Genomic DNA, 21,598 nt, shown 5'->3' on the forward strand with positions numbered 1-21,598 from the left:
GGTCCTTCAGGTCCCCCCCCCCCAAAATGTGCCCCCTTTGGCCCCCCCCCAAACCTCCCCCTTCAGCCCCCCTCCCCACACGGGGAACCCCCAAGTGCCCACATTCGGGGTCTCCCGGGGGGGGGGGGAGGGGCCTCTCCCCAATTTCCCTCCCAACCCTCATTTTGGGGCTCCCACCCCCCCCCCCCCCGGCGTCCCTGTCCTCGGCCTCTCTGCTGTCCTCCCCCTCTTTATTTTCTTTTTTGGTTTCTTTTCTTAATTATTCGGGGGGGGGGGACACACACACACGACACCCCCATCCCCAGGGCTCGGGGGGGGGCGGGGGGGGGCCAGCAGGGGACCCAGGCGTCCGGGCGGAGGGTGCGGGGCTGTGTTTTGGGGGGGGGGGCTAATGGCTCTTTCTCTTCTTTCTCTTTTTCCCTTTTATTTTTACATTTCTTGTTTCTTTTTCGTTCCGTTTTCTCTTTGTTTCCCTTTTTATGACCTTTTATTTCACTGCCCCCCCCCCCCCCACACACACACCCCCAGGGCCTCGGGGGACCCCCCCGCGGCCGCTCCCCCTCCCACCACGGACGTGCAGCCCCCGGCACCCTGGTGTGACCCCCCCCCCCCCAAACCACCGGGTCCATCCCCCCCCCCCCCCCAAATCCCCCCGTGCTCCCCCCAGCCCCCCCCGTGTGTGTGTGTGTGTGGGGAGGGGTCCCCAGATTTGGGTGGAGGACCCCCCAATTTAGGGGGAGCCCCAAACCTGGGCCCCCCCCCCGGCGGCTCCTGGTGAGTGGCCGGTTTGGGGGGGCCCCCGTCACGTGTCCCCCCCCCCCCTCGGGAGCGAGGATCTGGCGGGTGGGGGTGGGGGGCACAGCTGGGTTCAATACAGGGACCTGCTGCCACCGCCTCGCCTGGCTCTTTCTTGGGGGGAAACGCCGCCGCTTTGGGGCTCCTCGTCGCCCATGTGGCTGCCGTACGGCCCTGCGGGGGGGGGGTCCATACGTATTCCATACATCCCGGGGGGCTGTATGGCCTGGGGGAGGGGAGAAAGGGCCCCTACGGATTCCTCGGGGGGAGGCGGGGGGGGGCTCTGCGTGATGCCCGTACGTTTTTAGGAGCCGCCCGTGTGGTATTTGTACGGTCCCTGGGGATCTCTATGGGCTCTATATGTTGCTGGGGGGGTTCTGTAGGGCCCTGGGGAAGCCTTTGTGCTCCTCGGGGGGGGGGCCATCCAGCCCTGGGGGGGTGGGTGTGTGTCCTCCTGGGAGGGGTCTGTGCGGCCTCTGTATACCCCTGCAGGGGTTGTCTCTGCAGACCAGGGGAGGCCGCGTGGTCCCTATATGTTTTTTTTGGGGGGGGGGGGGGGGGTCCATACAGCTCCTATACAGCCCGGGGAGGGGGTGTCTGAGCGCTGCTGGTACCTCCTGGGGGGATCCGTAGGGCCTGTGTGTGGCTGGGGGGGGCTGCAGGGCCCCTGTAGAGCCGGGGGAGGTCCCCATGGCCCCTATAGAGCCAGGAGGGGGGTCCCCATGGCCCCTATAGAGCCGGGGGGGTCCCCACGGCCCCTATACAGCACATGGGGAGCTTTCTCTCAATGGGGATAAGCCACGCCCACTACTCCCGGGTGAGGCCACGCCCCCAAAGGGGCCACGCCCCCAAGGCGATTGACTCACCCGGTGAAGCTCCACCCCCCCGACCGAGGCCCCGCCCCCTGGCCCCACATCTCCCCAGCGGCGTGGGCGGCCAATCAGCGGGCGGAGGCGGTGGGCGGGTCGCGCCGCCATTGGCCGTCCGGGCGGCGGCGCGATCCCATTGGCCGCGAGGGCGGGGGCGCGGCGAGGGTGAGCGGCGGCGGGCCGGCGGGGCGCGGGAGAGCGGCGAGGCGCGGCTGCAGGTGAGGGCGGCGGGGGCCCGGCCCGGGGGTGAGGGGGGTCCGGAAGCACCCGGTGCGGGGGGAGGGCGATCCGGTGCGGGGGGGGTGTGTTGGGCCGGTGCGGTGCGGGGGGGTGAACCGGCGGGGGGGAGTGAACCGGCGTGGGGGGGGGGGGGGGGGGCCGGTTTCTCTCACTCACCCCACTTCCGCCTTCCTCCCCCTCAGCGTTGCCATGGAGACGACGGCGCACCCCTATTGGCCGCGCTCGCTGGCGTTGCCGGGTTACGTGGCCAGCGCGCGGCCCGGCTGGCAGTGCGCAGGCGCGGTGGCGGCGGCGGGGGCGGGGCTGGTGGCGCTGGGGTGGGCGCTGGGCGGGGGCGGGGCTTCGCGGAGCCCCGCCCACCGCCTGGCGCTGGGCTGGTTCCTGATGTGCACCGGCATCCACGGGATACTGGAGGGATACTTCAGCCTCCGGCACCGGGAGCTGCCCGCCGACACCGGGCTGCTGGCCGACGTCTGTGAGCGGCGGGAGACCGGGGTGGGGGGGTGGGGGGGGTGCCTGGGTCCCCCGGGGGGAGGTAACGGGGGTCTGGGAGGTGTCTGGGTTCCTTGGGGTGGGATAATGGGGGCCTGGGGGATGTCTGGGATCCCGGGGAGGGGATAATGGGGGCCTGAGGGGTGTCTGGGTTAGCTGGGGGTGGGATAAAGGTGGTCCGAGGGGGAGTCTGGGATCCCTGGGGGGTCCCGGTCACCTGGGTCCTGTTGGGGAGGGGTCCGCTGGGGCATCAGCGCGCCCTGAGGGGACTAGGAGGTTCCCTGGACGCCTGAGGAGGGCCATGGGGTGGGCCGGAGTCCCCTGGGGGGGGTGTGTGGGGCAACCTTCCTGCCCCAGATGCCTGGGTCCCCCTGCCGACCCCGCGCTGCCCGCAGGGAAGGAGTATGCCAAAGCCGACAGCCGCTACATGACGTGAGTCGGGGGAGGCTGGTGGGGACGGGGGGTTCCGAGGGACCCAGGCATCCGGGCTGATCCCGCTGTCCCGTCCCTCCCCCCCCCCCCCCCATTCCAGGAGTGATGACTTCACGGTTGCCATGGAGACGGTGACAGCCTGGGCCTGGGGCCCGCTCAGCTTCCTCACCTTCCTCGCCTTGCTCCGCCACCACCCAACCCGCTACGTCCTGCAGCTCCTCGTCTCCCTTGGTACGTCCAGCCGCTGGGGGGGGCCCGGCTGCATTCCCAGGACCCCCCCCAATCCCTCCATGACCGCCGTCTCTCTCCCCACGCCCAGGGCAGCTCTATGGGGACGTGCTGTACTTCGCCACCGAGGCGCGGGCGGGCTGGAGCCACAGCGACCCCCGGCCCCTCTACTTCTGGGGTTACTTCGTGGGGCTCAACGGGGTGTGGGTGCTGGTGCCTGTCGCCCTCCTGGCCGACGCCTGCCGACACCTGACCGCCGCCCAGCGCGCCATCGACCGCCCCCGCCACAAGGCCCACTGACAAGGCCCCTCCGTGACACCCGGACGCCTGGGTCCCAGGCAGGAGCCCCCTTTCCCAAGGGGTGAATTCGTCCCCCGAGTCCCATGGGGACATGGCCCGGATGCCTGGATCCCCTCGGGAGGACGCTGGTGCCACCAAGAGCTCAGGGACAGCGGCCCGGATGCCTGGGTCCCCTCTGGGGGGGGTTGCAGCGGGTCCCGCCCCTCACGATGGGGGCCACGCGATCGGTTTTAATTAATAAAGGAGGTAAAAATGGAGCTGTGGGTCTGTGCTGAGGGGGGCGGGGGGACAGCCAAACATCTGGGTCCCCTGGGAGAGGGGGGTGTCCCCCCAAAGGCCTGGGTCCCCTGGGGGTGTCCCCGAACACCTGGGTCCCCCGGGAAAAAGGGGGGGGTTGGGGAAGGGGGCGTGGCCTCCCGGAGATTGACAGCCACAGGGGCGGGGTCACCGCGAGGGGGCGTGGCCAACCACCTCGGCTCTGCCTCTGCCCACTCCTCGGCCAATGGGAAATTAGGTCGCCTACCGTGGCCAATGGGAGGGTGGGGTGGGCGGGGTTAGGCTCTGGCCGATGGAGGCCGGCAGCCCCGCGGCAGCCAATCAACGTCTTCTCCCCCACCGTCCAGTCAGCGTCCGCTCCCCCAGAGGTCCGGCCGCGTCCCCCAATCAGCGCCCTCTTCTTCGTTAACTCCCGCCTCCGCAACTAGCCAATTACCGCCCGTGACCTCCTTGAGCCCCGCCTCTCCCCTCGCCGCCCAATCAGAGCCCGCTCCCCGTGCGGCCCCGCCTCCCCGCGCTCGCCCCAATCAGCGCGCTTTCTTCCGCACGCGCACCGCCCCCCGCCCAATCGGCGCGCAGTCGCGCCGTCGCCGGGGCGACGCCGGTCCCGCCCCCTACCCCTCCCTCCCTCCCTCCCGGCCTCCGCGCGGGGCGGGATTTCCGCTCCGGCCTCTGGCCAATGGGGACGCGGCGAGGGCGCCGCCGGCCAATAGGGGGGCGGGCGGCGGGCGAGGCGGAAGCGCGGCGGCGGGGTCAGAGGGCGCCGCTGTTGATGTTGACACGGGCCCGGCGGCGGCCGCGTCCCCGCTCCGCGGCCCGACAGCTCCGGCCTCGCCGCCGCGCCCGCGGGGGGGCCTGGCCCAGGCCCCCCCGGCTCCGCGGGGCCCGCGGGTAGCAGCGGCGCCTCCCGGGGCCGCCGCGGCCCGGCGGGGCCTCTCGGTCCCCCCCCGGTTCCCTCCCTCCCCCATGCGCTCCCCGCCATGACGATCCTCCCGAAGAAGAAGCCGGTGCCGGCGCCCGACGGTGACGCCGATTCGGGACCGGACGCCGGCCCCGATCGCGGCGCCGACGCCGGTCCCGAGCGCGGCCCCGGCGGCGTGGGCGAGTCCGTCGGCCCCGGTGGCGTCGGGGGGCCGCGGCCCAGGGCTTCGCCGCCGCCGCCGCTGCGGGGCTGGGCCGGGCTACCGGCCGCCGGCTCGCCCCCCCCCACCGGCCCCGGCGGTCCCGGCGGCGGCGGCCCCGGTGCGGCGGACGGGCCCGGGTCGCTGTTGGGGCTGGAGGCGGCGGCGCTGGGGCTGCCCGAGCCCCGCGGCCCCGGCGGCGGCGGCGGCGGAGGCGGTCCCGGACACAGTAAGAGGCGGCGGCGGGGCGGGGCCGGGCCCAGCGGCGGCCCCGGTGGCGGCGGTCCCGGTTGCGGCGGCCCCGGTGGGATGGGGTTGGCGCTGGGCTTGGGCCCTGGCGGCAGCCCCGGCCCCGACGAGGCGGGAGGCGGCTACAACAGCGAGGACGAGTACGAAGCTGGACGGGTGGAGATGGACCCGGCCATGGCCGAGCAGGTGCGGGGGCCGGGGGAGGGGGCTGGAGGGACACGGGGGGACCCGGGGACACCGGTCCGGGGGGGGCTGGAGGCCCCGGGAACCTGGGGGGAACCCGGAGGTACCGGACCGGGGGGGACTAGGAGCAGGGTAGGGGGGGTGGCAGGGCTGGGGGACACTGGGACCGGGGGGGTCGTGGGGACTGGGGGGACCCGAGTGGCGTTGGAGGGGAGTTTAGGTGTCCCCGTGTTGTCCCCCCCCCGCCACGTCCCTGTGCTCTCCGACGTGCCTTTCCCTGCGTCACGCGAGGTTTCCCCGTGCTCACCCCCGCGTAGCGCAGGGATCGTGCGTCCCTGGGGTCCCCTTGCCCCCCCCACACCATGTGTCGTGTTGTGTCGTGTGCGTGTCCCCCCCCCAGCCCCGGCCCCGGGGCGCAGCGGGTGCCGGCGCTGAGCCTGGCTGTGTCTCCAGCAGGAGCACCGGTTCGAGAAGGCGCTGCGGGAAAAGAAAGGCTTCATCATCAAGAGGATGAAGGAGGACGGCGCCTGCCTCTTCCGGGCCGTGGGTGAGCCCCGCGACCACCCCCCCCCCCCCCCCCCCAACCCCCGGCCTCCCCCTCCTGTACCCGAGGTGTCGGCAGGCAGGGGCTGACACCCCCCTTCTCGCTGTCCCTTTCTGTCCCCCTCCCCGGGTGCCGCCAGCTGACCAGGTGTACGGCGACCAGGACATGCACGAGGTGGTGCGCAAGCACTGCATGGACTATCTGGTGAGGCGCCGGGGGGGGCCCTGACGTATACGGGGGGGTGATGGCAGGGGACAAGGGTGTTCCCGAGGCCCTGAGAGCTGCCGGAGAGGGCTTGGAAGGAGACTGGGGAGGGACTGGTTCGGACTGGGAGAGCGGTCAGAGCGCTGGGGGGGCTCTCCGGTGTTTCCCGAGGTCCCCAATGTCCACGGGGCTCCCACAGTGTCCCCGGGGCTCCCCCGCTCCGCGTCCTCGGTGTCCCCGGGGCAGCCCTGCCGTGTCCCTTGCTGTCCCCAATGTCCCCTCGTCCCCAGATGAAAAACGCCGACTACTTCTCCAACTACGTGACGGAGGATTTTACCACTTACATCAACCGCAAGCGCAAGAGCACGTGCCACGGGAACCACATCGAGATGCAGGCCATGGCCGAGATGTACAACCGCCCCGTCGAGGTCTACCAGTACGGCACAGGTGTGTGTCCCCCGCGGGGCCTGGGGAGAGTGGGGAGGGGGTCCCCGGGGTGCCACGGGGGTCCCGGAGGCACTGGGGGGGCTCCTCAGGGTGCTGGGGGGAGCCTCTGCGGTGCCAGGGAGGTCCAAGCGGCACTCTGGGGTCCCCGAGGCACGTTGGGGATCTCTGGGGTCCCTGAGGGACCCCTGGGGGTGGGGGTGTGGATGTCCCCGAGGTGCTCGGGGTGTCTCTGGGGTCCCCAAGGTGCCATGGGGGGGGCCTCTGGGGTCCCCGAGGTGTTGTAGGGAGATTTGGGGTTCCTGTAGGCCCCCCCCCCCAGGGTGCTGTTAGTCTGCAGGTGGCCGGGGGAGTCCCTGGGTGCTTTTGGGGGGCTTTCCACGGACTTTTCAGGTGGCAAGGGGTGTCCCTGTGGGTGTCTGGGTGCTGTTGGGGGGGGGGGGGGGTGTCCCCGCATACCTGTGGGGTGGCCGGGGGGTGCCGCTGTGCTGACGGGGTTCCTGCAGAGCCCATCAACACCTTCCACGGGATCCAGCACAACGAGGACGAGCCCATCCGGGTCAGCTACCACCGCAACATCCACTACAACTCCGTCGTCAACCCCAACAAGGCCACCATCGGCGTGGGGCTGGGGCTGCCCTCCTTCAAACCGGGGGTCAGTGGGGCTGGGGGGGGAGGCTGGGGCTCAGTGGGGCTGGGGGGGTGCCCTGGGACCCCCATTGCTGTGGGGCTGGGGCTCAGTGGGGCCGGGGCAGGAGGCTGGGACCCCCACTGCCGTGGGGCTGGGGCTCAGTGGGGCCGGGGCAGGAGGCTGGGACCCCCACTGCCGTGGGGCTGGGCCTCAGTGGGGCTGGGGCGGGAGGCTGGGACCCCCACTGCCGTGGGGCTGGGGCTCAGTGGGGCCGGGGGGGTGCCCTGGGACCCCCACTGCCGTGGGGCTGGGGCTCAGTGGGGCCGAGGCGGGAGGCTGGGACCCCCACTGCCGTGGGGCTGGAGCTCAGTGGGGCTGGGGCGGGAGGCTGGGACCCCCATTGCCGTGGGGCTGGGGCTCAGTGGGGCTGGGGCGGGAGGCTGGGACCCCCACTGCCGTGGGGCTGGGGCTCAGTGGGGCTGGGGCGGGAGGCTGGGACCCCCACTGCCGTGGGGCTGGGGCTCAGTGGGGCAGAGGTCCCCACCTTCAGCCCAGGGGGTCTCAGAGGGGGGGTGGGGGGGGTGTCCCTGTGTGTCCTGAGCCCCCCCGGGGGCCTCCCCCTCCCTCCCCGTGTGGGTGGAGCCATGGAGGGGGGTGGGGTCACTCTTAGCCCCGCCTCCAGCCGCCTTATCTGGTTGGGGGGCGTGGCTAATCATGCCCCCGCCCCATCTTGACCGCGGGGGCGTGGCCTAGCATGGCCCCGCCCCCTCACATCAGCACACTTACTGCGGGGGCGTGGCCGAGCGAGGCCACGCCCCCAGCTTGCAGCGAGGGGGCGTGGCCCAGTGTGATCCCGCCCCTTTTAGCAGCCAATTGACATTCAGGGGGTGTGGCCTCTGTGTGGGGGGCGTGGTTTAACATGTCCCCGCCCCCCCCGCAGCTGGCGGAGCAGTCGCTGATGAAAAGCGCCATCAAGACGTCGGAGGAGTCCTGGATCGAGCAGCAGATGCTGGAGGACAAGAAGCGGGCGACCGACTGGGAGGCCACCAACGAGGCCATCGAGGAGCAGGTGGCCCGCGAGTCCTACCTCCAGTGGCTGCGCGACCAGGAGAAGCAGGCCCGGCAGGTGGGGCGCCCCGACAACCCCCTCCAGGGCGTCCCCATCCCACTGTCCCGTCCGTGTCCCCCCCCCACCCCACCGCTCCCCGGGGCCGTTGGTGGCCGGTGCCAGGGGAGGTGACGCCCCTCCCCGTGTCCCCGCAGCCCCGTAAAGCCAGCGCCACGTGCAGCTCGGCCACGGCGGCGGCGGCCAGTGGCCTGGAGGAGTGGAGCGGGCGCTCGCCACGGCCCCGCAGCGCCGCCCCCTCGCCCGAGCACCCCGGCCTGCACCCCGAGGCACCCGGACCCAAGCCCCCGTCGCCCGGCGCGCCCCCGGCTGGCAAGCCCCCCTCCCCCTGTGCCCCAGGTGGGTGCTCCTGGGGGTCGGGGGACCCAAACTGGGTGCTGTGGGGTGATAGGGACTCCAAAATCGGTAGTGGGGACCCCAAACTGGGTGCTGTTGGGTACCGGGGGGGCTCAAACTGGGTGTTATGGGGTGATGCAGAACCTAAACTGGGTGCTACAGGGGCCGGGGCTGGGGCAGGTGGGTGTTAAATGGAGTTGAGGGTCCCAAACTGGGAGTTCTGGGATGCTGGAAGTTCCAAACTGGGTGCTGGGGGGGGATCAGGGACCCCCAAACTCATTCTTAAGGGGTGCTGGGGGGGTGTTACGGGGCTCCTGACCGGGAGTGTTGGGGTGCTGGGAGCCCCAGAATGGCTTGTGGGGGGGCGGGGGGGGGGTGCTGGTTGGGATGGGGGGCTGCGGGGGGGGCCTCAGTGCTAATGTGCCTGTTTTTTCCCCCCCCCCCCCCGCCCTTCTCAGGGACCAGCAGCCAGCTAGGGGCGGGTGGGGGCCGGGCCACCCCCCCGCTGGTGTCCCTGTACCCCGCGCTGGAGTGCCGCGCCATCATGCAGCAGATGTCCCCCACCGCCTTCGGTGAGAGGGGGGGGTCGGGGGGGGGGGGGGGGGGTAGGGGGGCGGTGGTCACTTTCGGGCTGTCATTTTGCGGGGAGGATCTCTCGCTTCAGGGGTGGGAATGCTGGGTTTGGGGATGTCACGTCATGGTTTTGGGGTGGAATCTTGAGATTTAGGGGTGTTTCCGCTTGGCGGCGTTGTGGATTTGGGGGAAAAATTCTTTATTGGGGGGTGGTGGGATGCAACTCATTTTGCTGCAATTTGGGGCAGGGGGTGGGGGGCAAAACAGTCTATTATTTGTGGGGGTGGGAATCTCGGAACTTTCACTTGGGGGGGGGTAGCCGAGCTTCAGCCACTCCACGTCGGGGCTCATTGCTGTCCCTTCTGGGGCGACGCTGGGCGGGGATATGTGGGGTCTCACGCCCCCCCCCCCCTAAACTCCAATCTCTCTCCTCACACACGTGATTTTTGGCCCCCCCCCCGCCGCCCCCCAGGCCTGAACGACTGGGAGGACGACGAGATCCTGGCGTCGGTGCTGGCTGTCTCGCAGCAGGAGTACCTGGAGACCATGAAAACCTCCCGCCACAGAGACCCCGCCGCCGACAAGAGTTGATATTGAACCCCCGGACTGCGCCCCCCCGGCCCCCCCCCCCCCAGCCACGACACCCCCCCCCCACCCCACCCCCCCGCCCAGGGACCTCTAGGGTGCATGGCAGCCCAGGCCTGGCGGGGGGGGGGGGGGGGAGGGCGTTTTATTTCGGGGAATCCTCCCCCCCACCCCCAACCTCCCCTCTCTTGGCCGGGGAGGGGGACGCAGCGCTGGACACCGCGGGACACATGGCGGCGATTTTTGGGGAAGTGGGGGGGAGGGGGGGAGAAGACCCCCCCCCCACCTATAATTACAGCTGGAATGAAGGGGGGGGGGCGGGGGGGAATTGGAGGGGGGGGGGGTTGGAGGGAGGGGGGGTGGGGGGGGGCTCCTATTTTTTTTGTAGGGTCTCCCCTTTCTTTCCTCGTGCGATTTTGCTGTTTGGGGAGGGGGTGAGGTCCCTCTCCCTGCCCCCACCCCCTCCCCCCACCACCCTTCTCCCCGAGCACCTCCCCCCACCCAACCCCCCCCAGCACCCCAGGGTGGGGGAGGGTGCGGGGTGGGGCTGGGGGTGCAGCCCCCCCCCCCCCCCCCCCATATCTTCCTCTGCCCTGTTATTAAACTGATGCCCAGCAGCCCCCCGGCCCTGTCTCTTCATGGGGGGGGGGGTGTCATCGCCCTCTTCCCCCACACCCCCCCCCCCGGCAGGCTCGGGGGGCTGTGCACCGTGATGGGGTGGTGCTGCCTCCTTCTAGGGCCGTTTTGGGGGGCTTAAAACCCCTTGGAGGGGGTTGAGCTGCTTTGGGGGCGCTGCCTGTTGTGCCTGGGGGTGTTTGGACGGGGCAGAGCTTTTGGGGGGGGGGGCAGGGCTATATCGCGACAGAGGGGTGCTGGAAGTTCCCCGGTAAGGTGCGGGCGCTAGGACCGGCGCGGCTCCGTCTCCATGGCGACGGGTGGGCGGGGAGGGGTGGGCGTGGCCTTAGCCCGGGCGGTGTTTCCCATTGGCCGCCGGGCGTCGGCCGGGGAAGGGGGTGGGGCTCAGGGCCGTGCATGGGGAGGGGGCGGCGCACGCGCAGAGCGGGGGGCGCGCGGCATGGAGCTGCGCGGGGGGGCGGCGGCGGCGGGCGCGAGGAGCGGTGAGGGGAAAGGCGGGAAAGCGGCGGCCCCGGAGCGGGGCGGCTGTGAGGGGAAAAACGGGTGGTCTCTGCCCGGGGACATACGGGGGAGGCCGGGGAAGGGGGTTTCTGAGGGGAAAGTGGGGGTCCCGGTTTTGGGGCGGGAGGGCGTTGAGGGGGATCGTGGGGAAAAGTGGGGGTCGCGGCGGGGATGGTCCCGAGAGCGGGGTTTGAGGGGGTTTCTGAGGAGAAGCAGGTGGTTCCTGCGACCAAGAAGGGTTTTGGGGTGTCCTGGGGGTTTCGAGGGGAAAGTGGGGGGGCCGGGTCTGGGGCGGGGGGGCGTTGAGGGCCCTCGGTGGTGGGTCCTGAGGGGAATCGTGGGGGAAAAGTGGGGGTCTAGCGATGGGGAACGTCCAGAGAACGGGGTTTGAAAGGGTTTCTGAGGAGAATCCGGTGGTTCCTGTGGCGAGAAGGGTTTTGGGGTGTCCTGGGGCAGGTTTGTGAGGGGAAAGTGGGGGTCCCCGGGTCGGGGGGGGCGTCCTGAGGGGATTCCTGAGGGACAAGTTGGGGGGACTGGCATCCGGGGAGGGACGTGGGGGTGCAGAGAAGGGGTTTGAGGTGTTTCGGGGTGTTTTCTGAGGGGAAAGTGGGCATCCCGGCACCAGGGGAGGTTCGGGGAGGTGGTTTTGGGGGTTTCCTAGGGAATCTGTGAAGAAACGGGCAGTTCTGGGGCTGGGGATAGTTTGAGGGGTTCCCTAGGGGGTTCCCGGCCCTGGGGGGGGGGGAGAAGGGGGGGCTGGGGGGGAACGCAGGGTCCCGTGGGGGGTGCCCGCGGTGCAGGGGGCCCCCGTAACCCCTTGACACCCCTCCCCAGATCCAGGCAAGAGAAAGAAAAAGCGCAAAAAGGACAAAAAACGGAACCCGCCCCCACGGTGAGGAGGGGCAGCAGGGTTGCCACCCCCCCGAGAGCCCCTTGTGACCCTTAGGGTTTGGGGGGAACCAGCTGGGGGCGGGGGGGGGAGGGATTGGAGCTTTTGAGGTGTCCCTGTTCTGCAGGGGGGACAAGCAGAGCCCCCTTTCCTTGCTGGGGGGGGGCACATTTCCAGGGCCACCCCTCCCCCTGCCGGGGCTATTTTTAACCCTGCGGTGACCGGGGCTGTGAGGTCATTTCTATTTTGGAGGGGTGATGTCCCGGCACACCTCGCACCCCCACACGTTCCAGGCCGGAGGGGGCCTCTGGCACCTCCTGGCCCTCTCCTGGGACCATTCTCCCCCATCCCTTCCCCCTGTGGGACCACCCTGTGCCCTCCCTGCCATGGGGGACACCCCTGAGGGGACCAGGTATTGGGGGGGGGTCAGATACCTGGGTCCCCTGGGATAGGGGGGTGCAGGGTCCCTGGACACCCAGGTTCCCAGCCTGACTCTCTCCCCCCCAGGACCCCCAGCCCCCCCGAGAATGTGTCGCTGGAGACCCCTCCTCCCCTGCCCCTGCTGTCAGAGGGGCTGCTGGGCTCTGACGAAGGGGAGCAGGAGGACCCCCGGGACTACTGCAAAGGTGGGGGCACCCGGACGCCTGGGTCCAGGGGAGGGGTGGGGGGGAGCACTGGGGCACCAGACTGACCCCCACTCCCCTCTCCGTGCCCCCCTCCCCCCCCGCCAGGCGGGTATTACCCAGTGCGTATTGGGGACCTTTTCAATGGGCGCTACCACGTGGTGCGGAAGCTGGGCTGGGGGCACTTCTCCACCGTCTGGCTCTGCTGGGACATTCGGTGAGTGCCCGCACCCCTGGGAGCCCCCCATGTGTGTGGGGGGGAAGTCTGGCGGGGGGTGGGGGGGGCTCCCCCGGACTCCTGGGTCCCCTCCGCAGGCGGAAACGGTTTGTGGCGCTGAAGGTGGTGAAGAGCGCACCGCAGTACACCGAGACGGCCCTGGACGAGATCAAGCTGCTGAAATGCGTGAGTGCGCCCGGTCTCCCCCAAACCGGGGACACCCAGACCTGCCCTGAGCCCCTCCACCCCCCCATAACCTCCCCCCGTGCCCCCCCAGGTCCGTGACTCAGACCCCAGCGACCCCAAACGGGAGAACATCGTGCAGCTCATTGACGACTTCAAGATCTCAGGGGTCAACGGCGTCCGTATCCTTCTGGGGGCCCCCTCTCCTCCCTGGGGTGGGTCCTGGGTGGGGGGTCCCCACGTCCCTCACCCCATGGGGGGGTCCCAGGTGTCCGGGCACTCCTTGACACCCCCTGAGATGTCTGCATGGTGCTGGAGGTGCTGGGCCACCAGCTGCTGCGCTGGATCATCAAGTCCAACTACCAGGGGCTGCCCCTGCCCTGCGTCAAGAGCATCGTGCGGCAGGTGAGGGGGGGGCCCCCACGCACCCCCAAATCCCCCCAGCTCCCTGGAGAGACCCCCAGGCTGCCCACTGGGACCCCCCACATCCCTCTGGGACCCCAAGTGTCCTGCCTGGAGCCCCCCAAATGCCCCTGCCACCGTCCCCATAGGAACCCCAAGTATTTTCTCTAGAGCCCCCCAGTGTCCTTGTTGGCTGTTCCAGACCCACGTGGGGACCCCAAATGCCCCCCCCCAAATCCCCCCAGCCCCCCAGTATCGCTGTGGGCTCCCCCACTTCCACATGGGGACCCTGATGTCCCCCCTAGAGCCCCCCCCACATCTTCCCAGCTGCCCAGTGTCCCTGTGGGCTCCCCCAGATCCCCATGGGGACCCCAAATGTCCCCTTAAAGACTCCCAAATCCCCCCCCCAAGCCCCCAGTATCCTTCTGGGCTCCCCCAGACCCACGTGGGGACTCCAGTGTCCCCCTAGAACCTCCCAACCCCCACCCACAGGCCTCCTGTGTCCCCCCACGTCCTCCTGCAGGGGTCAGTGTGAGGAAGGGTCCCACCCCGAGTCTTGGGGTGCTCCCCCCCTTGATTTGACACACACCCCCCCCCCCCCGCTGCCTTTGGGGCGCAGGTGCTGGAGGGGCTGGACTACCTGCACACCAAGTGCAAGATCATCCACACCGACATCAAGCCCGAGAACGTGCTGCTGCGGGTCGGGGAGCCCTTCGTGCGGCGGCTGGCGGCCGAGGCGGCGCGCTGGGCCCAGGGGGGCGGCCCCCCCCTCAGCGCAGGTACCCCGGCAGCCCCGGTGCAGTGCTGCGGGGAGGGCCCGGACAGCGGGGACCCCCGGGGGGGGGAGCGTCTGAGCCCTTAAGCCCCCCCTTTCTCTCTCCACAGTGAGCTCTGCGCCCCAGGACGTCCCCGTGAGTGTCTCGTGACGTCGCACGCACCTGCGTGATGTCACGTGCTGCCTCGCACGTCTGCATGATGTCACATGCCGCTTTTGCACGTGCCTGTGTGACGTCACACGTCTCCTCGCACGCCTGTGTGATGTCACAGGCCACCTCGCACGCCCGCGTGACGTCGCACGCGGCCTTGCATGCCTGCGTGACATCGCACGCCTCTTCGCACGCCCCTGCGTGACTTCGCGTACCACCTTGCACGTGTGTGCGACTCCCCGCGCCGCCTCGTGCACCAGCGTGACGTCGCACGTCTCCTCGCCAGCCTGCGCGCTGCCGCACGCCGCTTTGTGCCTGCGCGTCGTGACTCGCTGCACCCCCTCGCGCGCCTGCGTGACCTCGCACGGCTCCTCCTGCGGGCGTGTGGCCCCGCAGGGCTCCTCGTGCCCCTCGCATGGTGCCTTGCACGCCCAGCCCTCGTGCGAGGCGCCCCCCCCTCGTGCGAGCGGCCCCCCCCCCTCCCCGATCCCCGGTGGCAGGAGCGTCTCTCCCGCGCCCAGCGGCGGCGGCGACGGCGGCGGCAGCGGCGGCAGAGCCGCCTCCTGGCCCAGCGCCTGCAGGACCTGGAGCACCTGCAGGAGACGGGGGGGTCCACGGGGACCCCCGATGACACTGGTCAGTGCTTGGAGGGGGGGGGGGGGGGAGTCCCGGGACGCCCTGGGGCAGCTTTGGGGGTCTCACAGGGCACAGGATAATGGGGGACCCCGGGGGAGGATTTGGGGGTCTCTGGGAGGTGGATTAGTGTTCTTTCGGGGTCTTAGGGTAGTTTTGGGTCCCTATGGCTCGTTTTGGAGGGGGGCCATGAGGGCTGGGGGGGGGTCCCACCAGGTTCTGGGCCCCCCGAGGCTGGTGTAGGGGTGTCCGGGGGATTGGGGGGCAACTGGGGAGCTTTGGCGGGGGGGGCGGGAGGAAGTTGGGGTGCTGATGTGGGGACTCCTCCCTCCCTTTCAGGGGGTTTCCCAGGATTTGGGGGTCTCAGGGTCTCCTGTCTCCGCAGAGGCTCCCCCCCCGGACTCTGAGGAAGGGGGCAGCCCCCCCAGCGGCGCCTCCTCCTCGGGGGTGCACACCCTGCGGGCCGGCGGCTCCAGCGACAGGCTCTCGGGGGGCTCCTCCGCCTCTGGGGGGGCCCCCTCCCGGCGCGCCCCCAGCCCCAGCTCTGCTTCCGACTCCCTCCTCACCCCCACCTCCAGCTCCCTCATCTCGGGGGGCTCGGGGGGGCCCCCCACCCCTCTCGGTCAGCAGGGGGTCCTGGGGGGTATTGGGGGGGCCGCTGGGATTGTGGGGGGGGGGCAAGTGGGGTTGAGGGGGAGGAATTGTGGGGGGACATGGGGGATATTTGGGGGTCTGAAGGGGCATTGGGGAGCAAGTGGGGGTGGAGGGGTGAATGGGGGGGCCGTTGGGGGTGGAGGGAGGATATTGGGGGCAGTTTGGGGGGGCCGTTGGGGGTGGAGGGGGGATATTGGGGGGTCCTGGAGGGGTTGGAAGGCAGTGGGGGCTGGGGGAGGACTGAGGGGCAATTGGGGGGTGCCAGGGTGGTCCTCTGGGACAGTGGTGGGTCTCGACGGCCAGGTGGGGCTTCTGCTGGGGGTGGGGGGCTCTGGGGGGGCTATTAGGGTGCCCCCACTGATGCCCCACTCCCGCCATGCAGGTGGGGGGGTGCCAGTGGGTCAGGAGAACCCCCTGGACCCTCGCTGCGCCCCACAGCTGCGCGTCAAGATCGCTGACCTGGGCAACGGCTGCTGGGTGGTGAGAGGGCAACTGGGGAGACTGGGGGCAACTGGGGAGACTGGGGGGGGCACAGGGGTGGTGCACCCTGGTCTGATTTGGGGCTGGGTTTGGGGCAGGTTGGGGTGTCTTGCAGCAGCTTTGGGACAGAGTTGGGGGGTTGGGGGCGGTATGGGGGTGCCCCCCTCCTCCCGAGCAGGGGGTGACGCTCTGCCTGTGTCCCCCCGCCCCCGTCCCCCAGCACCGTCACTTCACCGAGGACATCCAGACGCGGCAGTACCGGGCGCTGGAGGTGCTGCTGGGGGCCGGCTACGGGCCCCCCGCCGACATCTGGAGCACTGCCTGCATGGTGAGGGCCCCACGGCCGGCCCCACGGCCTGCCCCATGGCCAGCCCCACGGCCGGCCCCACAACCAGCCCCACGGCCCCTCACCCCGCTCTCCCCCAGGCCTTCGAGTTGGCCACGGGCGATTACCTGTTCGAGCCCCACTCGGGGGAGGACTACAGCCGGGACGAGGGTAGGCGGGGCCTGGCGGGGGGGGGCAGGGTGTGGCCTCGAGGGGTGTGGCCTCACGGGGGGCGTGGCCTAAGGGGGTGGGGCACGCTGCGTCATTGGATGGGTGGTGGATGGGAGAAGGGGCGGGGCTGAAGGCAGTGGGCAGGGCTGAGGAGGGGGCGGGGCCTGACATGCCCCCCTCCCCCCCCTCCCCTCCCCACAGACCACATCGCCCACGTGATCGAGCTGCTGGGGGAGATCCCGCGTCACGTGGCGCTGGGGGGGCGCTACTCCCGCGAGTTCTTCAACCGCCGCGGTGAGGGGGGGCCGAGGGAGGGGCAGGTTGGATGGGGGGGGGGGGGGGGGGGGCGTCAAGGGGTGGGCGGGGCTCAGGGAGGGGGCAAGGGGGTGGGGGTGGGGCCATTGGGATGGGCAGGGCCAAGGGGAGGATTTGGGGTGGGCGGGGCTAGGGGAGGGGTCAAGGGGGCAGGGGAGGGGCTAAGGGGCGGAGGCCAAGGGGAGGAATGGAAGTGGGTGGGGCTAAGAAGGGGCAGGATCAATGGGGCTAAGGGATGGGGCGGAGCTATGCAGGAGGCCACACCCACAGGGGCGTGGCTGGGGGGGGCTTGGCTGTGTGACCAGGGTGGGTGCGATAGGCCGGTGAAGGGTGGGTGTGTCCCCGCGTGGGGGTCGCGCCCCACCGAACCCCGCCCCCGCAGGGGAGCTGCGTCACATCCGCCACCTGCGCCCCTGGGGGCTGCGGGCGGTGCTGCAGGAGAAGTACGAGTGGCCCCGGGGGGCGGCCGCCGCCTTCGCCCGCTTCCTGCGGCCCATGCTGGCCTTCGAGCCCGCCCGCCGCGCCACCGCCGCCCAGTGCCTGCGCCACCCCTGGCTCCGCCCCACCAGCACGAGTGAATAAAGGTGTGGAACAGCCGGGAAGCGGGGTCTTTGGGGGGGGGTTTATTGGGGCTGGGGGGTCGGTGGGGGTGTCCGTCCCCTCCCCAGCCGGGGGCCCCCCGCGTCCGGGTGTTTTAGGAGCGGGGGAGGTGCGAGATGATGCTCTGGACGGCGCCCGAGGTCGTGCCTTGTCCCCCGATGTCGGGGGTGTGTGTCTGGGGGGGCGGAGCCGGCAGGTGGGTGGGGCTTGTCCTGGCCCCGCCCCCTGGGTGGGGCCTCAGCGTCTTTAAAAAGGGCGGGGCAGTGGGGCAGGACTTACCCGGGGATCGTCCAATGAGGCGAGGACGGCCTGGCGGATGGTGGAGGCGTAGCTGTGCAGCCTGGGGGAGGGGCCATTGGGGGCCACGCCCACTTCAGCGAGCCACGCCCTGGGGGGGGCATGACCTCCCCCCCCCCCTTGAAACCACCCCAGCTGCGAGGCCCCACCCCCTACCTCTGGCCCTCCAATGGGGACTTTCCCTTCAGGGGAAGCCCCACCCCCTGGTGGTGGCCCCGCCCCCCTCCCGCTGGCCACGCCCCCCGGCCCCACCCACCGGAGGTGGTCCAGCATCATGCAGGCGGCGAGCAGGGCGGCCGTGGGGTTGGCGATGTTGCGGTTGGCGATGCTCTTCCCCGTGTTACGCGTCGCCTGCCGGGGAGGGGGGAGCAGCGCGTCATTTTTGGGACCCCCCACGTCCCTGGGGACCCCCCCCCTAGTCCCCAGGACCTCGTCTCCAGTCCTCCCAGCCCCTCCAGTACCCCCTGCTCCCCCCGTGCCAGGACCCTCGCAGCACCCAGACACCACCCCCCCCCTCGACAGCTCCAGGGGGACTGCAAGGGGGACCAGCCCCCCCCCGCCCCCCTTCCCCCCCGGCCCCCCCTAGACCCACGGTCTCAAAGACGGCGTAGTCGTGGCCGTAGTTGGCGCCGGGGACAAGGCCGGGCCCCCCCACCAGCCCGGCGCAGACGTTGTTGACGATGTTGCCGTAGAGGTTGGGCATCACCATCACGTCGAACTGCTGCGGGCGCGACACCAGCTGGGGAGGGGGGAAGGTGTTACCGGTGCGACTGCGAAGGGGTGGGGGGGTGGGGGGGGGTGGGGGGCGTTGGCGAGGCCGGGGTCGGGGTGCGGGGGGGGTCCCACCTGCATGGTGGTGTTGTCCACGATCATGCTGCGGAAGCTGATCTCGGGGTACTCGGCCGCCACCTCCTGGCAGCACTGCAGGAAGAGCCCGTCCCCCAGCTTCCTGCGGGGACGAGGTGGGGCGGGGGGGTCAGCGGGCCCCTGAGCCACCCCCCCCTTCGAGCCCCCCGAGCCCCCCCCCCCCCCGCCCCGCCCACCCCACGCACATGATGTTGGCCTTGTGGACGGCGGTGACGGAGCGGCGGGCGGCGGCGCGGGCCAGGCGGAAGGCGTAGTGGGCGATGCGGCGGGAGCGGCCGGCCGTGATGATCTTCAGGCTCTCCACCACCCCCGCCACGCTCTGGGGAAGGGGGGGGGGGGGGGAAGAGAAGGAAGGGGGGGGTCAGGAGGCGGGGCCACGTGTGGGGCGGGGCCAGAGGGGGTAATTCTGTCCAGTGGGGGCGTGGCCATAGCCGAGGGGGCGTGGCCAAAGTCATTCATCTACATATTGGGCGTGGTCAAGGCAGGATGGTTTGTGCGTGGGCGGGGCCGTTACTCTGGGGGTGTGGCCAGGCCGCAGGGGGCGTGGCCAGGGCAGTGCATTAAGCAGCCGGGGTGGGGTGGGGTGGGGGTGGGCGATGGGCGTGGCCCCGTGGCAGTGGGCGCGGCCCCGTGGCCCACCTCGTGCTCCAGGCTGCTGTACTCGCCCTCGGTGTTCTCCCGCACGATGAGGATGTCGATGTCGCGGTGCCGCGTCTCCACCCCGGGCAGGCTCTGGCAGTGGATCACGTTGGCGTAAAGGTCCAGGCTGGTCCTGCCCCGCCCCGGCACCACAACGAGGTCAGGCTCCGCCCCTCGGCCACGCCCCTCGGCCACACCCCGCCAGCGCCCAGTTCCTCCCCCAGCGTCCCCCGATTCCCTCACCCCAATGGCTCTATAGCTCCCAGTTCCACCCCAGCGCTCCCAGTCTCCCTCCGGCGCTCCCAGATGACCCCCCGGCGCTCCCAGTCCCTCCCCAGCACCCCCAGTTCCCCCCGGCTCACACCTGATGAGGTTGTTACGGGACTTGTGGCTGGGTGGGAGGTTGTGGTTGGTCTCGATGTTCCCTGGGGAGGGGACAGAGACAGGGGTCAGGGTGTCCCCGAGCTGTGGGGGGAGGGGGGGCGTGTCCCCAGCCCCGCGCTCACCCTTGAGGGCGACGCCGTTGCGGCGGATGGCCATGATGGCGTTGTGCACGTCGTCCTCGGGCGCCTCGGCGCTGACACGAACCTCCTCGAAGTCCACGGGAACGCAGGCGTGCCTGGGGGAGGGGAACGGCCCGGACACCTGGCTCCAGGGACGGCTCCGGACGCCTGGGTCCTCGGGGGGGGCGGGGGGGGCACCCACCTGAAGACCTCCTTGACGTGCAGCATCAGTTCGGGGCCGATGCCGTCACCGGGGATCAGCGTCACGGTGTGGCGGCCCCCGTACTTGGCGGGGGGGGGCTGTGGGGGCGCAGAGGGGGAAGGCTGAGGACCCAGGTGTCCGACCCCCCCACCCCCGTCCTCCTTTACCCCCTCCCGACCCCCCACCCCCCCCCCCCCCCCTCCCCTTCCTGGGGAACCCAGGCGTCCGGACATGCGCCATGCAGACCCATGCGTGCCCCCCTGCCATGCTTTCGGGGTCCGCCCCCCCCCCCCCTTCCCTGCGGGTTGCCCACCCGCCCCCCCCCCCCAGGTCTGGCCGTACTCACGATGCTGGGCTGCTGCGGGGGCAGGCGGCCGCGGCGCGGGGGAGAAACGGGGGCAGTTAGTCGCGATGCCGGCAAACGGGGAGCGGGGGGAGAGGGAAAGCAGCCCCCCCCCCCCCCCCCGCCCACGAGCAGCGCCAGGGCAGCCTGGATTCCACACCCCCCCCCCCCCCCCCCAAATTCACACAGCAAGAACAGCACATGCTCCCCCTCCAGGCAGGCCCCCACTGGGAGCCCCCCAAGTAACCCCCCAACCCCAAAGCCGGGGGGCTCGCAGCCCCCACCGTGCCCCAGCCTCACAAAGAGGCCAAGGGGGGGGCCCACCAAGCCTCCCCCCGCCCCCTGAGAGGGGACAGGGTGGGTTTTGGGGACCCCCACCCCGGCACAGGGGGCACCCTATAGTCCCATGCCCTCCCCGCCCCCCCATCCCGAGTGTTAGAGGGCTCTGGGGGATTTGGGGGGGGGGGGGGGAGACCCCCCCCCAGACGGGGCACTCACGGGTGGGAGGTGGCGGCGCTCGGCATCATGGGAAATCCACGCCTATGTAGAGGGTGGGAGGGGGGAGACATCACAGCCCTGGCCCTCGGTGTCCCCCCCCCGCCCCAAGACTCCCCCTCCAAGGGATGCGGCTCCCCCAGAGGACCACACACACCCCCCCCCCCCAACTCCCCAAAGGACCCCCCAGGCAGCCCCGGCTGCCTCATTAACAGAGCTGCTGCTAATTAGGGGATGCCAGGGGTCACCCAGAGGGCAGTGACTGCCCGGGTGCCTGGGTCCGTCCCCCCCTCCCCCGGCTGCGGCCAACCGCGAGGATTCTGGGATTGAGCAACGACCAACAGCCCCCCCCTCAATCTGTGCCCCCCCCCCCCCCCCCCCCGCGGCCAGTGGCTCAGAGACCCGGTCCAACCTCCAACCTCCCCTAGAAATATCAGCCAATCAGCGAGGAAGGAAACGCCCCGTCCCGCCCACTCGCTCAGCGCACAGCCAATCAGCAACCGCGGTGCCGGGCGGCTCCACGGCCGGAGCCAACCGGAGCCTGAGCCACCAAAGGATTAGGCCCGCCCCGCCGCACCATCCCCTCCAACCAGATCGCTGTAAATCCACCCGTGCACCGCCCCCCCCCCGACAGCTGGCCAATCAGAGCGCAGCGGCCCGCCGCCACGGCGGGGCCCGCCGCTCGGTTCCCGAAGGGCCCAGAGGGATGGGGAACCATCCCGCCGCCCCCCCCGGAGGCCCCGGTACTCACCGGGCGTTGCCCCAGCACGGCCGGTACCCAGAGCCGCCTCGCCGCCGCCAGCGCCGCCGCCATGGCCGTTCTCTCCGCGAATGGCCGCCGCGCAGCTCTCGCGAGATCTCGGCGCTCCCCAAGGACGAGGCCGACGAGATCTCGCGAGATTTACGCCCCCGCCCCACGCTTTTCCTCACGCCGCCGGCGGCGCCACAGAAGTCGCGGCGGCCATTTTGTGCCGGGGGCGGGGGGAAGGCGGCGCATGCGCAAGGGGCGGTCCTGCGCTCGTCCCTGTGGGAAGGCGGGGCCGCCCGCCATTTTGTCCCGGGCCGGCAC

General features: G+C 71.0%; 4 protein-coding genes across 8 annotated transcripts; 3 read left to right on the top strand and 1 right to left on the bottom strand.

The window, feature by feature from the left end:
* Positions 1-1,464: 1,464 nt before the first annotated feature.
* On the top strand, positions 1,465-3,606 carry EBP (EBP cholestenol delta-isomerase). 2 transcript variants are annotated; one of them, XM_063322029.1, is made up of 5 exons: positions 1,769-1,882; positions 2,087-2,379; positions 2,792-2,828; positions 2,929-3,059; positions 3,148-3,606. In XM_063322029.1, exons 2-5 carry the CDS (start codon positions 2,094-2,096, stop codon positions 3,354-3,356), a joined length of 663 nt encoding a protein of 220 aa, XP_063178099.1. In that variant the 5' UTR covers positions 1,769-1,882; positions 2,087-2,093; the 3' UTR covers positions 3,357-3,606. The 2 variants fall into 2 exon arrangements, with proteins under 2 accessions (XP_063178098.1, XP_063178099.1); XM_063322028.1 differs by lacking the exon at positions 2,792-2,828 and having other exon boundaries at positions 1,465-1,882.
* A 772-nt stretch (positions 3,607-4,378) lies between these two features.
* OTUD5 (OTU deubiquitinase 5) lies at positions 4,379-9,690 on the top strand. Of its 2 annotated transcripts, none has more exons than XM_063322021.1 (9): positions 4,379-5,188; positions 5,639-5,732; positions 5,869-5,933; positions 6,224-6,380; positions 6,884-7,032; positions 7,949-8,134; positions 8,272-8,473; positions 8,929-9,042; positions 9,516-9,690. In XM_063322021.1, exons 1-9 carry the CDS (start codon positions 4,613-4,615, stop codon positions 9,632-9,634), a joined length of 1,662 nt encoding a protein of 553 aa, XP_063178091.1. In that variant the 5' UTR covers positions 4,379-4,612; the 3' UTR covers positions 9,635-9,690. The 2 variants fall into 2 exon arrangements, with proteins under 2 accessions (XP_063178091.1, XP_063178092.1); XM_063322022.1 differs by having other exon boundaries at positions 4,385-5,188; positions 5,642-5,732; positions 9,516-9,682.
* A 953-nt stretch (positions 9,691-10,643) lies between these two features.
* On the top strand, positions 10,644-17,210 carry SRPK3 (SRSF protein kinase 3). Its single transcript, XM_063322020.1, has 16 exons — positions 10,644-10,746; positions 11,600-11,657; positions 12,162-12,280; positions 12,386-12,494; positions 12,593-12,680; positions 12,772-12,859; positions 12,976-13,082; positions 13,699-13,858; positions 13,965-13,990; positions 14,506-14,641; positions 15,024-15,260; positions 15,675-15,772; positions 15,993-16,100; positions 16,199-16,268; positions 16,470-16,562; positions 16,966-17,210. Exons 1-16 carry the CDS (start codon positions 10,704-10,706, stop codon positions 17,163-17,165), a joined length of 1,740 nt encoding a protein of 579 aa, XP_063178090.1. The 5' UTR covers positions 10,644-10,703; the 3' UTR covers positions 17,166-17,210.
* IDH3G (isocitrate dehydrogenase (NAD(+)) 3 non-catalytic subunit gamma) lies at positions 17,186-21,515 on the bottom strand. 3 transcript variants are annotated; one of them, XM_063322023.1, is made up of 13 exons: positions 21,281-21,511; positions 20,533-20,574; positions 20,038-20,049; positions 19,692-19,789; positions 19,493-19,605; positions 19,351-19,411; positions 18,987-19,119; positions 18,533-18,666; positions 18,327-18,429; positions 18,073-18,219; positions 17,737-17,831; positions 17,463-17,523; positions 17,186-17,358 (listed from the first exon to the last, which is right to left on the bottom strand). In XM_063322023.1, the coding sequence occupies exons 1-13, from the start codon at positions 21,341-21,343 to the stop codon at positions 17,278-17,280; spliced, it is 1,143 nt and encodes a 380-aa protein (XP_063178093.1). In that variant the 5' UTR covers positions 21,344-21,511; the 3' UTR covers positions 17,186-17,277. The 3 variants fall into 3 exon arrangements, with proteins under 3 accessions (XP_063178093.1, XP_063178095.1, XP_063178096.1); XM_063322025.1 differs by lacking the exon at positions 20,038-20,049; XM_063322026.1 differs by lacking the exons at positions 18,073-18,219; positions 20,038-20,049 and having other exon boundaries at positions 21,281-21,515.
* Positions 21,516-21,598: the final 83 nt, after the last annotated feature.

Source organism: Chroicocephalus ridibundus, unplaced genomic scaffold (genome assembly GCF_963924245.1).
Source record: "Chroicocephalus ridibundus unplaced genomic scaffold, bChrRid1.1 SCAFFOLD_592, whole genome shotgun sequence".
Taxonomy (NCBI): domain Eukaryota; kingdom Metazoa; phylum Chordata; class Aves; order Charadriiformes; family Laridae; genus Chroicocephalus; species Chroicocephalus ridibundus.

What these genes read in the sequence shown, in the direction of transcription:
- OTUD5 (XM_063322021.1), top strand. Translation starts at nt 4,613, where the DNA reads ATGACGATCCTCCCGAAGAAGAAGCCGGTGCCGGCGCCCGACGGTGAC. An exon ending in AGCACTGCATGGACTATCTG is followed by an intron (nt 5,934 to 6,223) that starts GTGAGGCGCCGG and finishes CCTCGTCCCCAG; the next exon opens with ATGAAAAACGCCGACTACTT. An exon ending in GGTCTACCAGTACGGCACAG is followed by an intron (nt 6,381 to 6,883) that starts GTGTGTGTCCCC and finishes GGGTTCCTGCAG; the next exon opens with AGCCCATCAACACCTTCCAC.
- SRPK3 (XM_063322020.1), top strand. Translation starts at nt 10,704, where the DNA reads ATGGAGCTGCGCGGGGGGGCGGCGGCGGCGGGCGCGAGGAGCG. An exon ending in GGCGGCGGGCGCGAGGAGCG is followed by an intron (nt 10,747 to 11,599) that starts GTGAGGGGAAAG and finishes ACCCCTCCCCAG; the next exon opens with ATCCAGGCAAGAGAAAGAAA. An exon ending in CTCAGGGGTCAACGGCGTCC is followed by an intron (nt 12,860 to 12,975) that starts GTATCCTTCTGG and finishes ACACCCCCTGAG; the next exon opens with ATGTCTGCATGGTGCTGGAG.
- EBP (XM_063322028.1), top strand. Translation starts at nt 1,565, where the DNA reads ATGGGGAGCTTTCTCTCAATGGGGATAAGCCACGCCCACTACTCCCGG. An exon ending in GCGGCGAGGCGCGGCTGCAG is followed by an intron (nt 1,883 to 2,086) that starts GTGAGGGCGGCG and finishes CCTCCCCCTCAG; the next exon opens with CGTTGCCATGGAGACGACGG. An exon ending in GCAGCTCCTCGTCTCCCTTG is followed by an intron (nt 3,060 to 3,147) that starts GTACGTCCAGCC and finishes CCCCACGCCCAG; the next exon opens with GGCAGCTCTATGGGGACGTG.
- IDH3G (XM_063322023.1), bottom strand. Translation starts at nt 21,343, where the DNA reads ATGGCGGCGGCGCTGGCGGCGGCGAGGCGGCTCTGGGTACCGGCCGTG. An exon ending in TCCCGTAACAACCTCATCAG is followed by an intron (nt 19,120 to 19,350) that starts GTGTGAGCCGGG and finishes GGGGCGGGGCAG; the next exon opens with GACCAGCCTGGACCTTTACG. An exon ending in GTCCACAAGGCCAACATCAT is followed by an intron (nt 18,430 to 18,532) that starts GTGCGTGGGGTG and finishes TCGTCCCCGCAG; the next exon opens with GAAGCTGGGGGACGGGCTCT.